Here is a 26,591-nt window from a genome sequence, read left to right on the forward strand (position 1 = left end):
GCCAAAGGTTCGTAGTGAAGGACCAATGTGTTCATACAATGCATCACAACAGTATTTTGAGTCTGGTATATTTAATTTTTTTATCAGAATAATATATTTGGTATTGTGCTCATTTTAAATACTACATTGCTTATCACACTACATTTGGCAATAGACCTCTTCAAATATATTTAACAAATTGTTCCATAAGTAATAACTACATATAAAATATCTTCATTGAATTAAAAAAATCCATATGTATTTTCTTCATGAAATACAATATATACATTATGATCTTTTAGTATTAAGGTAAGTCAAAATTTGGGCTTAAACAAATTCACAGTGTACATTTTACCTCTGTAATAAAAAACTTGACTTTAAAAGTGCCTGGATCTTAAACTGTGTTTATGTATTTCCTTACATTGGCTTTACGGAGATCGAAGGTTTTACCATCATCTAGCACTAGACTGCAGATCCAACTTGTACATTGCAATGACCAAAAATAAAGACATGGGATTACTGAAAGTGAACTTTGACTGTCCTTGTTACCTCAAGTTCTGACCAACAGATTTTCCGAAGAGCTTGTCAAAGGTGGAAGACCTGCTTCAAGTAGTATGGCCTCGAACAGGGTCATTCAGTGGAGCTGCACTAAGTGCTCACTGCTTCAGAAAACCAGGCCAAAAACACTCAAGCAGGAACCCAAAATCAGTGTCCCACGCTGGCCCAGGGATATAGGCAGGAATGTCCAGAAGACGAAAGGCAGTGAAGGCAGCGGCATGCTGCCTTCCAGCCTGAGACAGCCCCGGCTTGCCTTCGGTTTCCACACAACAGCTGACACAGAAGCCAGAGCGTTTCTGCCAAAGACCAGTAGGTCAGGTCGTCTCAGAGTCTGCAGTAGCCCCTGCTGATTACCGCAGGAAATACTGCAGGTTATGAGGTAATGCTTTTTCATCATCAAAGGCCAGTTTTGAAACTGGCTATTCCATACCTCATAGTTTTTCAGGCCAGCACACTGGACGTTTAATACAAATTGCTCCACTGCCTTTGGAAATCTCACTTTCCTTCTCCTCCTTCAGAGGAAGGAGCCTTAAAATTTCTAAACCCCGAGTTTGTTTCACCTGAGGCCCACAGGACACAGATCGTCCCACACGATCCATTTGTGGCTAAACTCATGGGCCAAGCAGAAGGCTAAGCAGGTCCCCCAGACCATGACAAACACCCCAAAGGGCAGGCTGACCTCCACAGCAACTTCCGTGCCTCTCCAGGCAGGACACAGCCCCTCACCTCCACCTGTCCTCATGTGATTTCAAAACCTAGTTTAATACACTCTTTTTTTCCCTGAAAAGACATAGTGACTTCACTAACAATTTTCTAAAAAGGGACTATCAGTAAATTTGGCTAGAAACTAACCCAAACCCATTAAAAAAGAACTTCCAGCCTGAAAGGGAGAGGCATAAACATTCTGATACATTCCACAATAAATAAATTTCACAAAGCCAATTTAATAGCAATTACTGACAAGCCATTTTCAGCCTTTTTTCTGTATGAAAGGCTTTACAGGTGTTATACATCTTGATGTTCCCGTTACAATTTTTCATAGCCCTTTCACTAATTTCAACCAAGCTTAAAGAGGAGCAGAGATCCCCAATGTAATATATGCTTCTAACAGTCCCAGAATTGGTGATTGTCAGAAGAGAGAAACTCAAATTACTGTATTAAATGAGGGAACAATTAGATGGAATTTAGCCTGTATCTATCTGGAGAGACAGAAACCAGCTGGCTGTCCTGCATGGACATACTAGCTGGCCAGCCACACAACTATCAGCCAGATGTGGCATGGGCTACCTCTTGTCCAGTTTAACAGAAGGAGACGTAGAAGTATTGCAGTGGGCAGGGTGGAAGCGTTACAGGCTTCTGTTGATGACATGGAGTGAAGATCCTTCATTGAAGGAGTCCTAGGGAATACAGCACAAGAGCTGAGCTTTCTCCAGTGGAAAAAAGGACAAGGGATGCAAATCCATAGAATATGAGATTTCATGAATTTTTGGAACAACATGGATTTGTTTGTAAAGGATAGATCTGAACAAAATTCAATCATTTAAACAAGTTTAAACACAGGGAAAATGGTGCCTGAAGCATGATGTTCCCAGAATCCAGAGAGAGGGTTTGCACCTAACATTTTAGTATCTTCCATTTTAAATAAACATGTTACCAGCTCTACATTCAAACATTCACCCCACACTTTAGGAGTCTTGGTTCAAGACATAAAAGCTGTAAAACTTGGGAGTTCTCAAAGCGATTAGAACTTCAAGGTTTAATTATTTTGGATTAAAGAAGGGGTTTTTTTCAGGCCTCAGCAATAGCTTTTCAATAAACTTGGTGAAAAATACTTCTTTCTTAATGTACCAACTCCCCTTGGAACTTAGGTATCTTTCAGGATAGTCCAGTGATAACAAGGATAAGTAGGGAAAAGTATAACACAGTGCTGTGAGTATTCTGGTATTTACCTCTTCAAGGAAATATTCAAATAAATCACTTTAATATCATGCACATTTTTTTACAAAGGCAGTTAGAGGCTTTTTTTGCTAGTTCAGAATGCTTGAAAAATTCAATAAGTTTTGATACAAATATGTAACAGCCTGAAATTTCTCTCTTTTGCTTCACTAAAATGTACCTAAGAATGTCTACAAAAGGAAATTTGCAAAAATAACCAGTTAATGTAGGAAAAGTTTAGATTTATGCATTTAACCTTTCATGACTGGGCTTACCAAGGTTCCACTGGAATGCTAGAAGAGGTAAACTGAATATTAAAATTACCTCAAATTCAATCTTCTTCAGCAGGTAAAGAACAAATACCTTTACTTGAGTGGTATCTCCTCCCTACTGTAAACCTAGAGGATTTGCAACTGTGGTTTTTCAGTAAAGAATTGGAATGATTTAATTTCCAAATCTGTTCTAGAAATATGAGCTAGATTTGAGAAAAACAGAAATATGGCTTTAAGTGAATTGTTAACGTTCTGTTGCATTTCTTAAAACATTTAGGTTATCTCTTGCTTTCTTCTTCCTTAGAGTCAATTGACAGTTTTTCACCAAGTTTCCTTATAAGTTCTGCCAGATCTTCAGAATTTTGAGATTTTTCCTCAAGGAGTTCATACCGGAGACTTGAGATGTCCTGTTTAATTTCCTTCAGTTCACCTGTAATGGATATTAGAAGATCACACTATTAAGAAACGAAGGAGAACCAGCATATCCAAGTATCTCACAGTTATCAGTTATCATCCAGTTTTCTCTGGATGTCTTCACTGAAAAGAAAACTTGGATGTTCTGCTGCCTGCTGGTGAATGGTGGCTTAGGGATAGGAAATGAAAATGCAGTTCAGGAACCAAACAAATCTGAAGACAAAAGTGTGAGAGATCACATCACTTCACAAAACTCAAATGATCCATTAGACGGAAGCTGCTCAAGAGAGGTCATATAACTGTAGAATCATTTAAGTTGGAAAAGACCCTTAAAATCATCAAGTCCAACCCTAAACCTAACACTGCCAAGTCCACCACTAAACCATTTCCCTAAGCACCATGTCTACACGTCTCTTAAATACCTCCAGGGAGGGTGACTCAACCACCTCCCCAACCAGCCTCTTCCAATGGTTCAACAGCCTTTCAGTGAAGAATGTTTTCCTCATATCCAATCTAAACCTCCCCTGGTGCAACTTGAGGCAGTTTCCTCTTGTCCTATCACTTGTTACTTGGGAGAAGAGACCAACACCCACCTGCCTACAGCCTTCTTTCAGGCAGCTGTAGGGAGCGATAAGGTCCCCCCGAGCCTCCTTTTCTCCAGGCTAAACAACCCCAGTTCCCTCAGCTGCTCCCCATCAGACTTGTGCTCCAGACCCTTCACCAGCTCCGTTGCCCTTCCCTGGACACGATCCAGCACCTCAATGTCTTTCTTGCAGTGAGAGGCTCAGAACTGAACACAGGATTCGAGGTGCAGCCTCACCAGTGCCCAGTACAGGGGGACAATCCCTGCCCTTGTCCTGCTGGCCGCACTGTTTCTGATACAAGCCAGGATGCTGCTGGCCTTCTTGTCCACCTGGGCACACGGCTGGCTCATGTTCAGCTGGCTGTTGAACAATACACCCAGGTCCTTTTGTGCAGATCATGCAGATCAGGGGTGCCTGAGTCCTCCTGGCCAGCAACAAGGCCTCTCACTGTTCAAAAGAGAGTGGTCCTTTCCTGCTGCGTTGCATCTTTCCGACACCAGAGAGGTGCAAACAGATGAGAACATTTCTGAAAGTGCATTCACTAGCTGTTTACAGCTAATAAATCACACCCAAAAATATCTGAAGCATGCGTACGCCCATGCATGAACCCCCAATAAGAACACAAGGGAGAATTCATACAGGGGTGCCCCAAATCAGCTGCTGCATTAAATACAGCCTCACCATGGGAAATGTATGGGCATTACTAGAAGCAGAAACACTTTTCACAAGAAGTTATCAGGTCAGTGAGAGTTTCTGATGGGAGAACAGACACAGAAAGCCACATCTCTAACTTCAATTTCATGTTAATTTTACATCTTGCACTTGTAAACATGTCAAGTGGATTAAGTATTTTGGAAACATTTCTTTCAGGTGGCACATGTAACCACTTTAATTAGCTTGTTTTGATTCTCTGGTTAGATATACATACAATGCATCAGCATACTCACCTTCATTGACTTCATCGCTTTCCTTATCTATCTGAGCTTTCAGTACATATCTTTTAATGAGACGTTTCATTATTTTCTGCAGAGAAGAAAGAAAGAAAAAAAAAGTTTTCTTAGTTGGACTTTCTAGTATTGCTATGGCATTTCAAAATATAAACTTTGTTAACTTCTGTTGCATTCAGACATTTCAGTGTAGGACTTGCCAGGTTAAAGGAATATAATGTCAAAATCTCTCCTTACTTCTACAGTAGATATTTAAACTCCATGACTCTGCACATATATGAACATGAAAGTTTACAAACTAAACACGTCTTACAAATGTTATCATTCATGAAGCTCAATCTACTACTGGAGTCTGTGAGAATGAATAATACAGATGCAGCTTTGATGTCCATGTAGGTGAAACCCTCTAGCCTTTATTGCTACCAGAATATGATTATGACTCTTGATTAGCAGTGCTAATTGCTAAACTCTTTTGACATCAGTTTATTTTAATCTATTTTTATATTATATTTGCTAAGTTTTCTTATTCCTATTGTGAGGCCTAGAGAAAATGGGACCCACAATTCTAAGAGTCATTTAAACATGTCAGCTGGGACTCATCTGAGCAAATACAGATATTTTTTAATGTAAATATATGTATCTGCGGTAGTCACCTTTAATTGCCTTTGTGGATAGAAAAAGCAAACCCGAGAGCACAGTTCATGTCAGACAGCTAAATTTGATGAAATAAATTGCACTATTAGAATGACTGCCCTCTCTGCTAATAAAAAGGGGAACCTAGGCCAGCAAATTTAGATGCAAATTTCACCTTTCCAGGAAAAATTTATTCCACCCCTGATTCTCTCATTAGTTTAAATTACTTGAGTAAGAAGAAGGTATCTAATTTCCTTTGCGGATCTATCTTCTATGTTTGGGTTTCATATTTTCATATGGTGTAAACCACGACAACACTCTTTGGGTTTCATTGTAAGATATAAAATATACATAGGTTTATGTATCTGCTTTTGTCTTCACAGTAACAGACCTGACTGGAGGTGACTGTGAGGTGAATCATCCCAGATTAGTGGTTTCAGAGCATCACTACAGTTGTGCTTGCAAGGTCAGCAGCTGTACTGTTTATTGTAATAATCTGAGAATGTTTCAAATACAAAGCCACACATCCTCACGTTTATGGGATAAATGTGTAGCCTTAGTATCTATCACTGCATCATAATGAGATAGGCTGTGAAAAAGGTCAGGGAATTTTTGGAACAGGCTTACGCAGACACTGCAGAACTAGCCTGCACAAGGGGAAAAACTTTTTTCTGTTTTATAGTTAAAACAAGTATACCTGTTTTCTATACCCTTATGCATTCAGATAGTCTTGTTCTATTGCCCAGGCAGCTCTGGCTTCTTCCTTTCTACCTGTTTTGTGGTATTACAGGAAGAAAAGGAGCAACCTCTGGACCAGAACAGTTCAGCTTTACGTGGACTGTGCTGGGTCTCTTTTCAAGTAACTGCACAAAGGCTCACTGCAGTTGTTTATGAGACTAAGAATAAACAGACTATTGATCGCATAAAGGCTGAGAGATATTTGCAGTGCTTGAGGTATTCGTATGTAGATGTGTGACACAATAAGCTGAGCTGGTTCAGCAGATGAAACGGGAAGATTCTGGTTTTCTTAATTCGCACTGTGCAGCTGAGAACTCAATCTGTCTCTAAAATTAAAAACATTTTTCAAGCACTTTAAAATATTGCACTATAATAATACCATTTAAGAAACAAAGAGAAGATACAAACATCTTCAGGTTGTACTGCAAATACCTAAATCAGTGCATTTATTTCTGATATATACAAGGTCTGTGGATTTATTCTTGATTCATGTTGTTTAACATAAATTCAAAACTGTCCTCATGCTGTCAGTCTGCCAGTTCCATTACTTCTTGATTTTGTTTAAAAATAAACTCTTTTTTTTTACCTGGTACTGCCTTGGAGGATTGTTTAAACTGTTTAAGTGGATTTCATCTGAGCTTCTTATACTTGATTGCTTCCTTTGACCAAGCTGAAATGGAAACATTATTTATAGTACAAAATAGAAGCACAATATGGTAAAATTACCTCATGCATCTATCATATGACAGAACATTAACTCTTAAGCTCAATTTGGGGAGTATTAAATGACTGTGATAAAGTCCTCATACCTGTGCAGAATTTCATCACCAGAGTCGAAACAAACCCTTTCAGACTGTGATGCAGGAAAGTGAGAAATGGGAGGTTTTCTATCTTTACTCTGCCTGCCACCTGCTCCCAACATGTGCAAGGGACCAGAGCTGAGCAGCCACCTCCCCCTGAGCCTTCTCTTGTCCCTCAGGTCGCAGGAAGGGGATCCACGTCAGGAGGAAGGCAGCACTGGTTCAGCACAGCTTTGTAGGCAATGGATGAGAGAGAGTCAAGGCAAGGCGTGGGAGAAGCCAAGGAAGGTGACACAGCAGAATTATCCCTTTCCTTTCTTTCATAGCACTTCCCCATAACCAGTGTGACCTCCACTACCACAAAATACGCGAGGAGTTTGCTTCTCCCCTCTACTTACGCTAACGGCTGAATGTAAGTGGTTATGCAGTTCATGCCAGGGACCACAAAATTATCAGCTGACATTTTTGAGTCCCATTTTCTTTCCTACATGCGCTGAAAGGGTATAATTCCCCGATAAAACACTGAGGATGCATTGTGCATGCTTAATTACTGATTTACACCTTTGAGAAGGACTGGAGCTTTACAGCACAGTGAACTGAGACTCAGGCTGAATGACTAGGCTGCAGTAAGAGTGAATAGCAACTGTCAAAATGAAACAAATGATACTACTTTAGATTGATAATGGGGCCAGTTCAATGAGTAGTGGTGCAAGAAATTAATAAAAAAAAAGTTAAATCTAAATCATGATTGATCTGGATGAGGAGTAAGTGGGACCATTACAAAAAAGTCAGTTCTCTTTAATTATACATGGTCCAATAAAATTTGTACTGTTTTAAAGCACAAGGCTATCGCTGGAGTGTCTCAGATCCTGTGGCATCATGCTGTACTTCCAGTGAGGTTCTCCACATTGGTTATCTCTGTGTCTTAATGCACCAAGCACCTATAGATAAGCAAACTAGGGTACTCTGAAGCCTGGTATAATATGTGGGATACGCTGGGATATAGTTTGGTAGGGAGGAAAGCACGGAAGGGTTAGATGCTTATGCAGCTGTACAGGAACATCACACATCAAGGGAGCCCACAAAACAATGCCTGATATTAATGAAGGCTAAAGCTTTCACGTAGCCATTTCTCCTGCAACTGAAAGCACTAAAACTTCTTGAGGTATAGTGGGAACTTCCCATAGTTGAACTTTTGATAATAAATGGAAGTAGGAATATGAAATATGTGATAAATATACACCAGTTGCCAAGTAGAAAATGATAAAAACAAGTCAGCAGAGAGCTTTAGGGGCTTTATTCTAACACAAAGGCTAAAATTAAAAAAAAATGGGAATTATATAGGTATAAAAAAGCTGAATGAGGCATCAGATTCAGTAGTTTAACCAACAATGAGGACATCAATTAAAATTCTCAATTCTCCTAGCTGCTGCACAGCTTGGTCCTTAAAAGTCTTCTAGTTTTCTAGAATTTCAAATAACTTTATATTCACTTAAACACTAAAGCAAGTAAGTCTTCATGAATCTGCAAACAGGGAATAATTTAAATATTTTTAGATTTCATTTAGCATTTCATAGAATCATAGAATGGTTTGTGTTGGAAGGGACCTTTAAAGACCATGTAGTCCAACTGCCCTGGCATGGACAGGGACAGCTTTCTCTACATCAGGTTTGTACTTTGATATCTTTTTCCTGAAGAAAACACTACACTTACTGGTAAAATATATTAATTTGCAATTAATATAAAGTTTACACTGAATTTGGAATTTGTTTTTGTTCCTTAGAAAGATTTACAATATCTATATACATATATTTCTTAAAACATTAAAATATATTCAGATGATGTTTATTTGACTAAGTGAAAATAATGATAGAAGACATACAGTAATATAAAAATAGATAAATAAATAATTTATATTTATCTCTAACACATTAACCTGAATCTGAATGGAAATTGAATTTAAGATGTATAAAAAGGGCAAGTTATTGCTGCTTTTTCTTGCTTGAAAAAAGGTACCTTAAAAGTTTTGGTTATATATTAGAAAACATAAGTTTATCTAAATGTTTAAACTTAAACCATACATCTGATTTATAATAAAAAATAGTGGCTAGTGAGTATAAATGACTGTGTAATCACTATATCTTTCAAGATTTTAGAACTAATAATACTCTCTTGGGCCTCACCTTTACTACTAGATTAAAAGAGAAAAAAACAAACCTTCTTGCTTTTTCAGCTCCTGGTTTCCTAATGCACAATTTTCGGAAATAATGTAGTAGAATAAGAGGGTGCTTCCTCTGCAGTGGCAAAGGAAAGTCGCCCTGGCCACAGCTGCCCTAGGGCATGAAGCTGGGCTCCAGCCGTGTGGCTGGTGTCCCAGCCCTTGTGGTTCTCCGACTTTTTCTGCAGATGTCATACCATTCGTGACCCCATTACTTACCAGTTTACATATAATCTATAAATGTATTGAATTTTATTATGTATTTTTTAGCATTTATCATGTCTTTTAAATGGAGCCTGTGATGCCAGTTACCACGTTCAAATTTATGGTACATTGGTTGATTTCAAAAGTTAATCCACTGCTTAACTAAAACTTGAATTTCACTTGAAACAGCAAAATCAGTAACGTGGTGAAATGGGTTAAGTGAGACACTGCAAATTTGTAAAAACAAGACACACTGTATCATCTTTATCTAAACTTTGACCCTTCAGCACTCTGCATTTTTTGAACAGAATAATGTACTTTTAATCAGCTACAGACTGCACCTTTAAAGTTGGCAGGTAAATCAGAAGTATACAACTTCATTACATCTGATTATGTGTAACAGGACAGAACATCTATTGCACATTGCTGAATGACCACTTGGTGGCAGAGATTGCCAAGATTTCATTATAACTCCATTTTTACACAAAATTTTTAAACTCTCTTTAAGCTTCACTCCTGTGGCTTTTTCCTCTCTCAGAAATTACTACTAAACTCAGCCTGTGACATTAATGACTAAAATAGAATTTATATTTTTAAGCTAGTATCTACTGAACATCTGCACGAGTAACTCTGGGGGGAAAAAATGTAATTTTAATAAAACAACGTTATAAACCCTAACAAAAATAACTCTCCTCCAGGAGTGTTGTGTGAAAGAAGTGCAGCATACATAGAGCATTGCTCTTAGAAAACACCTTATTCTTCAAACTTTCTTCTCATTTTCTCGTTCTCTAGCATTATTTAAAATTCAATGAAATCAGAACGTTAATGCCATTACTGTAGCTGTTTTGTGTATCACTTGGTTAATGTCCTAAATCCCGGTTTTTGGAATCAGCTGATGACTTTGAATGCCAGTAAGTGCTATGTGCTTGGACCAGAAGGGAGGGTTCCCTAAAAATGACCCAATTTGTACTACCATAACCAGCCATCACTTGTGAAAATTTCATAAACACCATTTTATCTAGGAAAGGAAAAGTTAACATATTTTTTATTGTTTGTTTGAGGATTTAAAGCTATTTCAATAACTAGTTGTCCCTCATTTATATTCTGAAGGGTCAAATTTTCAGAAAAAGGCTTAAATACATCATCTGCCACTAGGTTTTTAGCTCAGGAGAATAAACAAGCTCTGTGACTCGTAAACCATGAACTTTCTCACTCACAAGTCAATTGTTCAATTTAGAATACAACTCAAAGTAGGTTTCTTTAAAACCCACCCCTTTTCTCATTTATTTCTCCCCTTTTTTGGTTTGAGTTTCTTGTTCACTTGATGTTTAAAACAGTAATTGTAGCCTGAACCAGAAGAAATCTGCTTGTTTTAATCAACAGCCTGAAAGAAAACATCTTCACACCCTTTATTAGTATATGTAGATGTGTCTCAAGAAATTCCTGTTGTGCTACAGTTTGAACACAGCTATGTACATCACTCGCCGTTTAGTCCTGAGGACATCTGGCTTCGTTTTCTGCCACTGGTAATCAGGGCAGAGCTGGCTCTGGGGGCAGAAATTTCTCCCTTCCCATCCTAATTCTTATCTTTACACTGGACATGGTGCTGCAGCTGCTTTTGCAGTGAGAAGAGGCAGGCTCTGCAGGAGACAGACCCACAGGCTGGGTCTGAATCGGTAAACTCCGGTGTATGTCAACATTTCTGGGTACTGCAATGCAATGTCTTCTATCAGCTAACTTTTAGTGTCCTCCCAATACGACCTGCACCAGAGCAACTGTCTCTCTCCCTAGGCACAGCTTGGCAGCTGGAATGGTCTGGGGACGATACCTTGCAGCAACTGTACTTTGGGAGGAAAACTACTTGAATAGGAGCAAGCCATTGCTGAACTGGCCTCAGTGCCCAGATGATCTCCTTATCACATTTAACCTACTAGCACAGCCACAGCCACCAGCTCTTGGGTCTGGTTTTGCAAAGGTTTTCTTATCTTTGCACAGCTCATTGCATTTATAGCAGTTCCTTGCCCAAGCAGCTCCTTGCTCAGCACCAACCTGCTCAGCACAGTATGAGTCCAAAGTCAAAACCTAAAAAGCCTAAGAATGCCTTTGGTAAGATGCCATAAAAGAGTCTCAACAATAATGTATCGTCAACAATGGGTCAAAATGTGACACAAAAACATTTTAGCTACTTTTAAAAAGTGCAAAGTCAAATAAAGTTAGCTCCATAGTATGTGGCAGTCCAAAAGTAAGTAAAAATGTAATCATCTGGCAGTATCAGTCACCCCGCTAGAAGAGCTGAGGAATTAATAGATGCAACTCAGCTGCTTTATGTTTTTCAGCATAAAGCTTTCTTATTCATTTGACTTGCAACCACGTTATTATGCCTTCTTTGGCTGGGGAGTAAGCGCATTTAATTTATGATAGTTATACTACAGTCTGCAGTGAGTGGAAAGTATTAATATTTGAAAACTAAAAATTAATTCAGGGTTAGGAAAAAATCTGATAAATGATGGTTGCATCCTTACAGCCCTCTTTCAGAGGGTCTGCTGTAAAGGCAGACACAACTGTTACTGTTTTATCTGGAATTGGTAATTATTACACTTTGCACCGTTCTAGCCATCTGCATTGCTAGGTTTGAATATAATTTTGGAAAGGAATGATAAAAATCCAGCTTCTTTACCTAGGGTGTAAGAATGGGGTTTTGAAGAGTACCTGTTTTATGGGAACATAAATTTTGTTTTAAAAGGACATTAAAAATAAGCTTCTTATTACTTAGGAGTTTTTCAAAGTCACAAATCGAGTGAATTAGAAAAAAAAAATGATTTGTTGTTTCTCACCATCACTAAATTTGAAACATATGCATCTCCTTAAAGTCATGATTTTTCATTGATGACTTTCAGTGATCACTCACAGGAGCTATGAAATCAACTTGCATCAAGCAGCTTAGCGAAAAGTTTTGCAAACGTTGGAGTCACTAAAAAATTGAGCAAATGCAGTATCACTTCTGTTAAATACATTAGGATTAGATTTCCCAAATAAAATGAAGTCAGACCTGTGAAAAGCTAGAAAAATTACCAGTAGCGCACACAAGACATCTGAAGTTAATAATAATCTTGACTTTGGTCACAGTGTTTGCAACATGTTTGTTTTTATAGACTATTACAAACTTAACCAGAGGCAGAGGCTTGTCAGAGGCATGGGACTTTTCCCTATAGCTCTGTTTTTTCCTTCTAGGTTTGCAACCATTTTCTCCTCTCTTTTACTCTTCCACTGACAACCATGATGAGATTCAAGGAGAATGACTGGCTGTGGAGGAGGGTCCAGTCAGGGGTTACTTGACCCAGTCCAATGCACCCAGGCAAGTCCATTGGACCCAATGGGCTGCATCCACAGGTACTGAGAGAGAAGATGAAGTCCTTGCAAATATACTATCATCTTTGAAAGACCATGGAGACTGGGGATGGTCTCCAAAGGCTGGAGAAAGACAAATGTCAAACCTGTCTCCATAAAAGCTCTAAATGATGATCTGGGCAACCACAGGCCACTCAATCTCCTTTCAGTAACTGGCATAATAATGGATTGAGACCTCTTGGAACACATTTCTGGGCACATGGAACAGCAGATTGTGACTGGGAAAAGTAAATGTGGATTTATGAAAAATAAAACCCATCTAGCCCTCTGGATGACCTTCTGAGATAAAATGACTGAATTTTCAGGTGAAGGGAGAGCTGGAGAAGTCACCTACCTTGACTTTAGCAAGGGTTTTAACACTGTATCCTAAAATATTCTTGTACTCAATTTAGGATGTTACTGTCTAGATGGGTGGACAACTAGATGGACAAAATCCTGGCTGGATGGTTGTGCTTAGAAAATAGTATAGGGATCTTATCCTGGGACTTGCCCTTTTTAACATCTTTATCAAAGACCGGGTGTCAAAGCACACTCCTGTCAGGTTTGCAGACACATATAAATGGGTGGGGGTGAGAGATGGGAGGGGTGGCAAGGGGGGTAGGCAGAAGCTGATAGCCTTGAAGGCAGGAATGCCATCCAGGAGGACAGCCCTGACAGGAACTCTGTGAATTTCAGTAAGGACAAATGGGAAGGAATAACTCTTTCAACAAGACAGGCTGGGGACTGGCTGCCTGGGGAGCAGCTCTGCAGAAAAGGACCTGGGGGACTTAGGGGACATGAGAAAGATGTTACAAAACTGCAACAAGTTCAGCAGAGGGTCACCAAGATGTTTGGGGCTGGAGCACTTGCCCTGTGAAGAGACACTGGGGAATCTGGGCTGGTTCAGCCCAAAGCGGAGATGGCTATAGGCATACCCAAGAGCAGCCCCTAGTTTGCACAGGGAGGTCATTAAGCAGATGGAGCTGGGCTCTTCACAGTGGTGCAGGACAGGAGGATGACAGGCAACGGACAAATTCAAATGACAGGTAGAAGCAGCAACTTTTTTCCCATAAGGGACAGTCAGGCAGTGGCACAGGCTGCTCAGAGAGGTTGTGCAATCTCCAGCCTTTGAAGTTTGCAAGACCTGACTGACTGAAGTCCCTCCCAGCCTGAATTATTCTCTGATTCTGTTAGAAGCAGCGGGAAGAACTGTACATTTACAATGGCACTTTTGGAATTAACTGTTTACAGATGTAGACAAATACTTATGTTAAAAACTAAAGTAAGAATTTCAGCCTGTACGTAGAGACTGACTTCAGCAGGGACTAAGTATGTTGGGAAATCCATGAGAAAAACAAATCAACAACAAAAATGAAGTTAAAATTGTTTCTATCTTTTAAAATTAGCAGTCAGTACATAGATTATAAAATTACCTTGTTCATCTCTGCATCCTCCTGGAAGCTTTTCTTTTGGCACAGAAATGGTTTAGTAATACATTTTTTGATTCTGAGTAGGAGATACAGCAAAGATTTTGGGCTTGGCACTAAATTGAAGGGTACTGGAAGAGTTCTTCCTTCTTCAAAGTAAGAAAACCAAAGTTTAGCCCTGGCAAATTTCCATTCTACATCAGCATCATCCTGTAAAACAGAAACACTGCTGTTAATACACTACTAATACCACCTTGAGTATTGAAGATACTAAACTTTATGTGTGTTTTGAGTGTAATTGGCTGAAGTTAATCTCAAACAGATCAAGAGCTTGTTTCTAATCTGAAAATCGAATTTCAATGAATGGAACTTCTTATTAATCCATTTAAAATAATGCCATTACAGAACAAAGTGGATTTGATTTAAACATTGGTTACTCCAGACTAAGTGCTAATAATCTGCAATACAGGATCACAAAGACAGACCTCTCTATTTGGTGCTCTTTAAAAGCATGCTAATAAGAAAGAAAGCTCTGACTTAAAAGCACACAATACAAAGCCCAAGTTAAAGCTTGGCAACACTCATATACATCTGTTAGGGCTTGCCTGAGTAGCCATTTGCTTAGAACACTCTCATGCTCAATAAATAAAAAGGAAAACCCCTATGTTAACGAAACAAAAATGGAACTATCTCAGTGAGACTACCAGTCTTATATTATTGTTCTCTTCTGTAGCAATTAATTTTTTTTGAGATGACACTGTACTAGAATTTTAAATTAAATTTTTACTCCATTACTTTACACACAAAGTTAAAAAAGATTAGATGACTCTTACCTAATTCCTTCCACTTGCTTGAATATATGACTAAATCAGATATGCTATCATCACCATGGTTTATGCTTAACATTTATGATAGACAAAACACTCACTTTATTCTCCCTGTAAAGTTCAAGAGAATTTTCTGCAGAAAGGACTGACGTCATGTTCAAGGACATGACTTAATATTGCTGTAGCTGTTTTTAGAAGCTGTTTGAATCTGCTCACCATATTTTTGGATAATAGCCTGTTTTTTATTGTTCTGAACCTGATAGTTTGTTCTGTGGCCTCCTGAGTCAGAAGAACCTGAACCTCCCTAGAGAATGTGTTGCTCTTGTTCAAGCTGGACAACGCTACAGCCCCAAACCAGAGCCCAGAAGCTAGGACCAGAGTGGTGTCAAACCTGAGTCTGCTGCTTTGTGGCAAAGGTGTCACCTGGGAAAAGCTGGGATGGCCCAGCTCCTTGAGATCTGCTTCCTTTTTTCTAAACAATGATAATTACTTAGCTCTTGGTTTTCCATGGTATGCAAAAGTTCGTGCTGATTTTCAGTAGCCCTGCTGCTTACTTTGTCAAGCAAAGTTTTGTTCTTTGAATAGAACTAGAACAGTTGTTTAAATGAAAGAAGAAAACAGCATGTTACAGACTTGCTTGCAAGGTCAAGGCATAGGAACGAGAACATCCTTGCAGCAAGAGGGACACTACTCAAATAATAACTGCAAATGAGGCAAATGAAAGATTCACAAAATCACACAACATAGCCCATCCTCTTCAGGAACACAACACAGTTCAACAGCAGTTTCTTAGTAAAGTCTAGCTCTTACTACTGCATGCACATGCAGCTGCATAATTTCCAGGTACTTTATAATAAAATGTACAGTGGAATTAATATTTTCTCCTAATATATTCAAAAAGCCTCTGTGTTATTTTTCTTAAATAAGATGTCAACAAGAAAATTTTCCAGAAGATTTAGACAATTAGCTATAACAGTAAATTTGGTGATGCTTCATCACAAATGGAATTTTTACCTCAATCTCCTGGAATGAACTGTTGATCATTGCAATCAGCATGTTCAGTAAGACAATGACCATGGTGACATTATAGACTCCATAAAGGACATAACCAATATTTTCAATAAATTTGTGTTTATAATTGATGACAACTGATTTAACTTCTGAGAGTCCAAATATAGCCCAGAACAATGTCTTGAAACTTTCTTCAACACTAAAAGGAGAAAATGAATACACACATAGGTTACTGAAGAAAAGCTGTATATTCTTATTGTATAAATTGCCAGTTACCATTTTTTGTACAGTGTAGAAATTTTTCCATTATCACAATGTAGAACTCTATCACAGTGATATTCTATAGAACACGTGGACTACTTATTTTGATAGGCACAGGCTGTTTCATAATATAAGATTCCGAATATTTATGACTGACCATAAAGACATCTGATTTGGTTATATTCATCCTCAAAAGATGACAATGATTCACTTGTTAGCTACTTTAATCTACATGCTACACACTTGCTGATAATCTGAATGTAAATAACAAAAATGATTAACCTATAAATACTTTAATTGCATTATTAGATGACTTAGTATTTATTATTTCACCAGTACTATGACTAACATTCTGAAACTGTGAAGACAGCATGTCTGACAGCAAATCAGCATTTTTCAAAAAATGGTCTCACAGAGCACAATCCTCCAGTTGAGTTTTCACTTTTCCACAAATCCAAGGTAGAGGTAATAAGCCATGGTGTGGGGATACTGATAATATTTTTTTCAGGTTAGTTAATTTAAATGCATTTATTTCCTCTTCATCAGTTTATATATATACATAAACGTGAGTCCAAACCTCTGAAGTACTTTTCCTATCTACCTCCACCTGTTTGAAGACATACTTTCTCTTGCTTTGATTAAGAGATCTCAGTTCCCCATGTCCAAAAAATGCAAAAGCATATTTTGTAAAGCATTTTTTTTTATTTTATTGCATTATTGCGAAGGAAAAAAGTTAAAAGAAATGTCATTTTTAGTTGTGAGTGTAATTCTCTGCTTATAATATTTTATCAGTATTCCATCTGTGAGTAGGAGTTTTAGGTACTTTATCTGTTGTGTGAACTCCTAATACTAGAAAAGTAGTAACAATTTTTTCCCTCTTGGCCAAGTTTTCTTCCTGGCTGAGTATACTTCATAACAGCTCTAGCTTCAATATCAGAACAATCAGAAATTAAGTCGGCAAGGGTTGCAGAGCACGGAAAAGAATGAGTTTCCACTCAAGTGATTTATGTTAAAATCACAGCTAGAAATGAGAGGCATGACAAATGTATACCAAGTAACTCCTGACAGAGTAAATTCAGAATTATGTTCCTATGGTGGCAGAAGAAAAAAAGAACTGCCAAGGAAATAAAGACTTTAAAAAAAACCCCAAACCCCAAACCCCAAAGGAATCTATTTTCACCTCTCAAGATTCAACAGGTTATTTCCACTGGAAACTGGAAAGCCAGAGCTTAAAAGAGGGATAAGATTATTATTTCTTTTTACTGTAAGAATAATCAGAGTTGTCTGAATTAAATTACAAATATTTTATAATGTGTATCACACTGTAGTGATTAGGCTGCTTCAATTACAGATGACAGTAGCACCTGATGGAGGAACCAGCCTTGCTCCCACATGCTGTAGGGAGCCGCTGCAGCTGGGCTCTGAAGTGCTGGTGCTGACCGCCCTTGCAGGCGGGATGTTGTCCTGCAGGCTCAGGGTCTGACCCAGCCTATGTCCCAGAATCCCTGAATAACCCCGGGAACAAGCCCTGTGCATGGAGTGCCATTACAGGCTGCGCTGCCAGCTCATCTGGCATGTACAGTGCTGTGTAAGGGGTCTGAGGTCCTTTTGGTTTTTTATAAGCCTCCCCAGCCCAATGCAGCCCAGGAGGCTGTTGGTCTGCCTTGCCACAAGGGCACATTGCTGGCTCATAGTCAACTTGGTGTCCACCAGCACCCCCAAGTTCTTTTCTGCCAAGCTGCTTTCCAGCTGGTCAGCCTTAGCCTGTCCTGGTGCCTGGTGTTCTACCTCTCCAGGGGCAGGATGTGGCATTTCCTTGTGTTGAACTTCACAGATTTCCTGTCAGCCCATTTTTCCAGCCTGTCGTGGTCCTTCTGAGTGGCATCACAATTAGATGACCTATCAATCACTCTTATACATCCATACAGGCCTCCCAACACCTTTGTTAGGATTCCTGCCTGTTGAGATGGACCAATCTTGAGCACTGAAATGGCAATTCTTAAAAATCAGTCAGCTTCCCTGGACTGCCCTTCTCTTCAGGGCCTCATCCCATGAGATTCTTCCCTGAACACCCCAAAGTGTGCTCTCCTGAAGGTCAGGGTTGTGGTCCTGCTATTTCCTTTGTTCTGTCTTTTCAGGAACCTGAAGTCCACCATCTCATGGTAGCTGCTTCCAGCCTTCACATACCCAACCAGTTTTTCCTTGTTTGTAGAAGTCATGTGTCACAAAGCTCCTCCACACATCAGTTTCTCAATCACCTGTGTCAAGAAGTTATTGTCAGTGCCCTCCAGAAACTGGGCTGCTTGTCCCCTGCTGTATTGTTCCTCCAGCAGACATCAGGGTAGTTAAAAATCCCCATAAGGACCAGGGCCTTCAAGTGTGAGTCTTCTTCCAGTTGTCTGAGGAAGGTCTCACCTACTTTGTCTTCCTGATCGGGCATTCTGTTGCAGACATCCACTACAATGTCACCCATGTGGGTCTTCCCTCTCATCCTGATCTGTAAGCTCTCACTGGCCCACCATCTCTCCCTAGACAGAGGTACAGGCATTCTGGCTGCTATCACACGTAAAGGGCAGCTACATCCCACCTTTCCCACCCTTTCTTTCCTGATTTACCATAGCACTGCTGGGATCAAGAGCTCATTCTGATTTCAAATATAGCCTTTAAACAGCAGTAACAAGAGCAAAAATTACTACTTAATCCAAGACAAACACATTTTTAAGAGATGCAAACCTTATAAAGCAATTAGTCAACAACACATACAATGCAAACAACTGACTTTACATAAAACCAGCCCACAATCATTACAGTTTCATCAGGTGTACTTACGTTGTGAATGCTTCATTTTGTTTTGCCCCCAGATAGTAGGAATAGAGATTAAACATGCCTATCATGAAAGCCACAAACACCATAATAAATATCACCATGAACTTGAAGATGTCTTTCACAGTTCTGCCAAGTGATATCTGCAGTGGTCCAAAGCTTTCATTAGCTGGTAAGATGTAGGCTATTCTGGAGAAACTTAACACTACTGCAATTGCATACAGGCCTTCAGATATGATCTGAGGATCAGATGGATCCCAGTTGATTCTGGCTAGAAACAAAAGATGAGAATTTCTGTCAATATTTCAAAACATCTGTATAGATCTATGGGAGGTCTTTTTGGAACAGCAGCTGGAGGTGAGGGAAGAAACCCTGGGCAACTCAAACACTTACGTTTACCCAACGAAACTGAGCCAGGTAGTGCTCACAGGACCATTTCACAGCTCCACTGGCTGTATTGATTAGATCTCCATTGATTATAAAAGTGGACTCTAAGATCACTGAGGTAACTTTTTGCGATTTCAATCCCAGCCTATTAGAGAATTTAAGCAAAATTTAACTTACAGTGTCAGGTGATGAAAACTGAATAAATTGAACTAGAAATGCAATTTATCTGAGCTACTCAAAATGAACTCATTTGGTGTGGGGATCTGAAATCATTAAATACCATCCACAACTCCAAAACTGTTGAAACAATAAAGTTTTTCTACTTTTTCTATTTACTCCATACTTTTACTCACAGTGAAACGGTAATGGCCTTTTCCTGGCACAGGCCAAACACCCATTTCCATCACCTTTTCTATCATCACTTCTATCAATCTCTTCTGTTGAAGCTAATCCACTTGTGTGAATTACTTGAACATTCATTCTGTCAATGAACGAATGTGATGCTGCTGTTTGACAGAAAACACATTCAACTGCAGAGGAGAACATACAGGTTCAAACCTGTACTTAAAGAAATATTTACAGAAAAGTGTCAGAAGAAGAAATCCAATGCAATACCCTTCAGAAAACTTCCTTGCTGGAATATGATGATGTGGGAGGCTTAAATTCAATACACTATTGTGCTTCAAAGCAAAGAGAAGAGGTTAACCTGGGATGGGTTACCTACCTTTCATGAGAGTGTTGCTACCTGGATTTATGGTAAAGGCAGAAAAGGAAACAAATAATTTAGAGTGCAATGAAGGCAATCACTGGCATTTGGAAAAATACTAATTTGAGCTGTTAACTGACACATAACCATTCAATAAAAGTCAATTATTTGTACAGCTTTAAAATACATCCATACCCAGCGATGCTGAGCACTATTCAAGATGTCCTTACAGACATCAGGAAATTATATTCTTCAAAGAACTTGCTGCCATGCCAGTATTCATGTATCATGACAAAGTACTGAATGACTGGTTTTAGGCATCACAAGGCTCAGTTAGCACGTATTCATTGCCTTGGTAGCTATTATGTTTCTTGCAAGTATGTACATATGCTTTTGTTTATTGAGCTCCTCAATAAAATACACATTATATTCAAATGATAAAATGTCTATACGGCAAAAGACTGCATATTTTCACATAAGCAGACATACCTATGTTAGCTTTACCTCAGATTTCATGGATAAGTAAAATCAAAGATGGCAGATGTTTCAGTATGGGCTAGTAGCCAGATGTCTTTTATCTTTCCAGATAAGCTGTATTATCACAGAAAGTTTGAGATGAGAAGGGACCTCTGGAGGTCACCTGGTCCAATACATCTGCTCAAGCAGGGCCACCTAGAGTTGGTTGCCCAGGATCATGTCCACATGGCATTTCAGCATCTCTAGGGATGGAGACTCCACCACCTCCCTGGGTAACCTGTGCCAGTGCTCAGTCACCCTCACAGTAAACCAATATTTTCTGATGTTCAGAGGAAAACTCCTGTGTTTCAGTTTGTGCCCATGGCCTCTGGTCCTGTCCTGGGCACCAATGAAAAACACATTCTCTTTGCACACTGTCTTCAGATATTTATATACATTGATGAAATCCCTCCTGAGCCTTCTCTTACCCAGGCTGAACAGTCTCAGCTCTCTCAGCCTGTTCTTATAGAAGAAACACTCCAGTCCCTTCATCTTTGCGGCCCTTTATAGGCCCTTCTCTCTGATCTCTCTGTCTGTCTTTTATTGGGGAGTTCAGAACTGGACACAGCGCTCCAGGTGTGGCATCACCAGTGCCAAGTAGAGGAGAAGGATGACCTCCTTCGACCTGCCGGCAATGCTTTGCCCAGTGCAGCCCAGGATACCGTTGGCCTTCATTGCCGCAAGGGCCCATTGCTGACTCATGTTCAACCTGGAGTCCACAAAGTTATGTTTGCTAGCCTATGACAAAACCTGTGGCATTAAATATTCACTATTAATATTAACCATGTTAGCACTACCATACATAGATAATTCTCCAAGCAGACTTCAGTGTATGTGCATACACTAAAAAATGGCTCAACTCTGCTTAAGTGCATAAGAGTCGCAGCTCATGACTGATGTCAATGAAAACTGCCTTGCTAGATGATACAGTATTATGCAGCATAAATGAGTTACAAGACTTGTGCTTTGTCATACCCAGAAACTGTGAACATAAACAACAGTCCCTGTTCGCAAATTCTTCAAGTGTGTGTTACTGAGAATTGAACTAATATTTAACTAGCTGCTTTTATAACTTATGTGAAATTTGTAACTTCCCAGTAGAATTTTTAAGACTAAAATTTAATGGGTTTAAGAATAGATATATTAATTGTTCTGCTTTTTCTACAGCCTAGATAATGAAGAAATGCAACCTTATCAGAAACAGTATTTAAGGCATGGAGCAGAGACAGAAACTGACATATTTCAGTATCTAGAGAAAAATACCTACTAAAGAGAAAAGAGATGTGGTGGTATGGAGAGCGAACACAAGTAAACAGTTTAATTTTTTCTTATTTGGGCAAAATAACTTCTAGTCACTTCTCATATACGCCAAGCAAGTTTACTAAGACTTTTATCTCTTGCTGGCAAAGCGAGTGGATTGAGAAATATTAAAATAATACAATGAACAAAGAATATATTAAAAATACATTGGTTATGTTGACAAAGCAGGTTTAAGAACTTCCTGCGTCTCATTGCTTAGTTCTGCCCCTGCATTACAGTACATCACATTCACAGTTGTGCCAACACAAGTCTTTGCAGGACAGCACTGTGTAACAACAGATCAAATGACCTGGATTAAAATAATCTTGAAAAGAGGTGGGGTGACAGTGGGGAGTTCTGATCTTAGATCATTTCAGTGCCTCATGTCTAGAACAGTCCCCAAAGCGATGTATGAACACAGCCCAAGGGAATTGTGATCAAATAGCAGGGATGAGAAACAGAAGGGGTGGGGAATTTTTAAGTAGTACATTGTAGATATAACTAGAGACTTGTTAATACATCCTGGCCCAAGAAGTAAATCTTAATCACGTGCAATCAACTCACCCAAGGTGTAGTATTTTATGTTGGGCTCCAGTGTTGGACTTGTCAGGTCTTTCATATTCGCATCAACGAAGTTCTGGGCTCTGGATGCATGCCAAAATGCCATAAACCTTGCTATGAATGATGCTGCAAAAATTGCTAACATACCAAAATCAAGCATATTCCATAACTCAAAAAGATACTCCTTTGGACCTTGAGACCAAATTTCTTTACATTCAGACCATATCATGCCTGCATAAGACAGAACAGAGAAAACAGTGTGTTCTTTTATCTTCACATCTGTTTTATTTGATTTTTTGTTATGTATAGGATATGCTCTCATTTGCAGTCAAACTCAAAACAATTGTGGTCAGTGGAAGTTCAAACACAATCTAAAATCCTTGAACCTGCTGGTTCATATACATTCCAATACTTCTTTCTCATATGAGTAATAATAACAATCTTTCATACTCTTATTTCCTGTACAACCACAAAAGCTTTCAAAGAGAACGGGATGTGAGTACTACTATCTGTTACAGACACAGGAAGAGACAGAAAGAGTAGAAATGCTTTGGCATGATCATATAGCAGTGGTAGAACTAATCACAGAACTCGTATTTTCTTATTTGCAGAATACTCTTGGTACCGTCTCTTTTACTGAAATTGCAAATATATGTGACAAATGAGCATGAAAGAATCAGACCTAATGCTTCTTCAGTAGGGCAAAGGTATCTGTTTGATTCCTAATTATCCTCCCTTAATAATAAAATATGAGTACAGTATTCATTTACGACATCCTTTTTATTGAGCAAATCCTTTTCCTTTTTAAGATAAAATTGATTTAATCATGAGCTACACTTCTAGGATTCTAAAGAGAGTTAAAAAACTGAACTGGAATAATGTTACTGGGTTTTATACTTATCAAATTGTCTGAAGGAACTTTTCATCATTTTCAGATAAGGACAATTATGATGTTAATTACAGTAATGAAATTCAATGCAATATCTGTATGCACTGAATCAATTTTTCATAAACAGTCTTATGCATGACACTGAAATAAAGAAAACCAGATTAAATTAGCAAAATAGAACTTCAAATTGGGAAATTATTATTTATTCCTTTATTATCAGATGAAAACATTGATATTTATAGAATATTCGGAAATCTAAGTGCCCTATTATTCCTATAATATACAATTATATATTAATTTATAAACAGCTTTATGATGGAATAAATAAAGATTTTCCATGTCTTTTAAAGCTATAAGAATCAGCTGGTGTACAAATGGCTCCAATTTCAATCACTGAGAACTCCTAAAAGCAAAATATTTTAAATGCATAAACTCTTGAATGGAAACAGATTTACTTAGCTTGAACTTAACTCTCCCATATTATTGACTTAACTACCAACCAGAACACTGATCCTTAAAATATTTGGGCATCTAAACCCCATTGGACTAAATGCTATTGACTTGTAAATCGGAATCAGACAGCTAAAATATTGTTGAGGATCTGTGCTCAAGTTCTGATGCTGAATAGTACTGCATCACCAAATTGAATGGTTCAGCTCAGAGTAGTGTTCATAGTATTCATTTCACCCCTATGTAGGGATGGAACCATCTACCGCTGAATGTTCAGGGGTCTATATTCTTCTATCAATAATACATTCAGCTACACACCATTAATTGTGCAGGCATACTTGCAAAATGAGAGAATTGTAACAGTAGGAGGCAATTGGACACAAAAATCTTAGCCCATGATGTAGAAATCTTTCCCCTTGGGAGCTGACACAGCCTGACTCAAAAAAATCCCATAAAACTGACACTTTCCAGTGATATTCATAAAACCGAACTAAGAACTAATTCATATTCAGATTTCACCCAAGTCCTCAACTGAATGTTTGTGATTAACTAGGCACATGTGAATCCTGCTGACATCCAATAAGAAACATGAGGCCAATGTGGGAATGCAGCCAGTTGAGTAAAATCCTTTTGTTGCAGTTTTTACACGTAACATGAAGAGCAAAGCATTAAATTGGGTCCAGCTTCACTGAAACCATAGCAAGACAAAGTTAATTGAAAATTACTCTTTACCTATTACCCAAGAAATAATGAGCATCTCCATCCATGAGAAACAGGATGTTTTCATCCTGAATAGCTGCTTTACATTGCCTGTTGTTTCATTAGGTCGGAGTTTGGTGCCATCAAATCTGTCAGCTGCATTCATGACAAGTAGACCAAGAAAAATGGTGAAAGAGGCTGCATGGGCTACAAACTTCATAAATGGTCCACGCATTATCCTCCCCAGCTGTAACAGAGGTTATGAAACAGAAGGATATTGCATTGCTTTCTTCCAAAATAAAAATGTATAAAAAGAACAGTAACACAAGAAATATGTATTTCAATAACACACAGGTACAAATACTTGGAAAAAGTTGTATACTGTAATGCCATACTGACAGTCACCTTTTAAAGTTTCTACTTATTTGCTGTTTTCAGAGGGATATTCTACCTGTTTCACTGTATATGTATTTTTAACTCAATGTTTTGAAAAATATCTATAATTATTTTGGGGCATCTATGTCTATTATAGGTAATCAAGAGAAAAAAATATTATAGCTGTTGAATGTCTTACATGCTAGTCATCCTTATGAGGCGGCAAAACAGTAAGATTTTGACACTTAACTAAAAGCATTAAATTATCACCAAAGTGGATTATGACTAAAGAATTCTGTTTCCTGACTGACGTGATACTTAATGTAGCACAGTTATCGTCCAGTTTTCTCAACTTTATTTTTTAAATAAAAAGTCATGAGGCCCCAAGAGGTTATGTTTATAGTTCTGTAGTGTCTTAATTCCTTCCTGACTCCTTTAAAGGAAATGTCCTCAACTCTGTCATGACTGAGAACAACTTTAAAATGGTTTAGTGCAACACTTAAAAACTCTACAAGTTCCATACAACTTCACATAAGGATGAATTTTTAGGAATTATTTATTTTTGAGAGTGCCTGTATTAATAGTAAAAGTTTTAGCTTGTTCACTTAGTTGGCAGCTGCAGAAAAATACCTTTTTATTTTAGATTAATACAGTATCTGTATCTGACAAAAATTCCTTGACAAGAATTGAAAGCAAGTGTCACAGATCTCAGCTGAAACATATAATAATCTGTGATCTGGAAAAGGGAGGGGAAAGCAGAAAAATAAGTTACTGGTATTCATATTTTCACTACACTTGTTTCAATATTAAAGTCAGAATTTTCCTGTCCTTACAGTCAGCTTTTACAGAAACACAGAATAAGAGGATGCAGCCAAAGATGCGATGGTAAGGTCTCAAATACAGATAACATTAAGAAAACCAGATAAATTTAAAAAGAAGATACTATTAAAGGAACACTGTCAAGGTTAGCAGGCACAATACTTGATCTTGTTTCTCTTTTATATTTTGCAAACCCATAACATTCATTATGTTTCTCACCCAATGAAATTACTTTGTCTTTTATTAAATAAAATATTCCATCAGCTTCATGAGATGAACTTCAACAACCAATTATTTTGCATGAAGTACAAAGAGGACAGGTAATTGTCATGGGGAAAGATTTTATTTCAAGCTAGGAAGGAACAGTCATAAACCCACAAACAATAAAGCAGAGTTAGAAAACGATAAAGTATCTTGAAGTGAAACCTTAAAGGATGTCCCTTGAACCTTGACTTTAAAAAGCTACTCTGAAATAGCTTTTACATCCAAAAAAACACTGAAAAAGGAGAATGACAAACAGATAATGTCACTGCTGTAGTTGAAAAAACAATTACTGAAGTATGTTGAATCCCAAGGTGTGTTTTAAGACAAAAGTATTCAGAAAAATCCTAAAAACTGTACAGAAAAGTGAAAATCATATAACTGATTTTTATTGTCCAGACTGAAAGAAATTAAAAATACGGCAAACAAAAAAAGGCCCACCTTTCTCCTCTCAGAGAACAATCAAAACAACCCACAACGAACTCAGTCCTCTCTTTCAAACTTCCTCTTCCCCTGGAACTATTGTATTCACCACAGGATGCAATGTGCTAAAATCGTGGATATTATACTACAATCTGTTGAATAATCCTTACAGGATCCCATTTGTTCCC

General features: G+C 38.3%; 1 protein-coding gene across 2 annotated transcripts in view; it reads right to left on the reverse strand.

Moving 5' to 3' along the window:
- Positions 1–216: 216 nt before the first annotated feature.
- The window catches only part of TRPC6 (transient receptor potential cation channel subfamily C member 6), a 100,019-nt gene continuing 73,644 nt past the window's right edge, over positions 217–26,591 (reverse strand). For both annotated transcript variants that reach the window (XM_055703161.1, XM_055703160.1), the window contains exons 5-12: positions 24,559–24,772; positions 22,491–22,718; positions 19,025–19,289; positions 15,938–16,133; positions 14,103–14,306; positions 6,647–6,730; positions 4,690–4,765; positions 217–3,174 (exon numbers count right to left, since the gene is read on the reverse strand). In XM_055703161.1, coding sequence (XP_055559136.1) covers positions 3,023–3,174; positions 4,690–4,765; positions 6,647–6,730; positions 14,103–14,306; positions 15,938–16,133; positions 19,025–19,289; positions 22,491–22,718; positions 24,559–24,772 — 1,419 coding nt within the window. In that variant the 3' untranslated portion in view covers positions 217–3,022. The remainder of the gene's footprint in view (positions 3,175–4,689; positions 4,766–6,646; positions 6,731–14,102; positions 14,307–15,937; positions 16,134–19,024; positions 19,290–22,490; positions 22,719–24,558; positions 24,773–26,591) is intronic.

This window comes from Falco cherrug, chromosome 2 (genome assembly GCF_023634085.1).
Source record: "Falco cherrug isolate bFalChe1 chromosome 2, bFalChe1.pri, whole genome shotgun sequence".
Lineage (NCBI taxonomy): Eukaryota > Metazoa > Chordata > Aves > Falconiformes > Falconidae > Falco > Falco cherrug.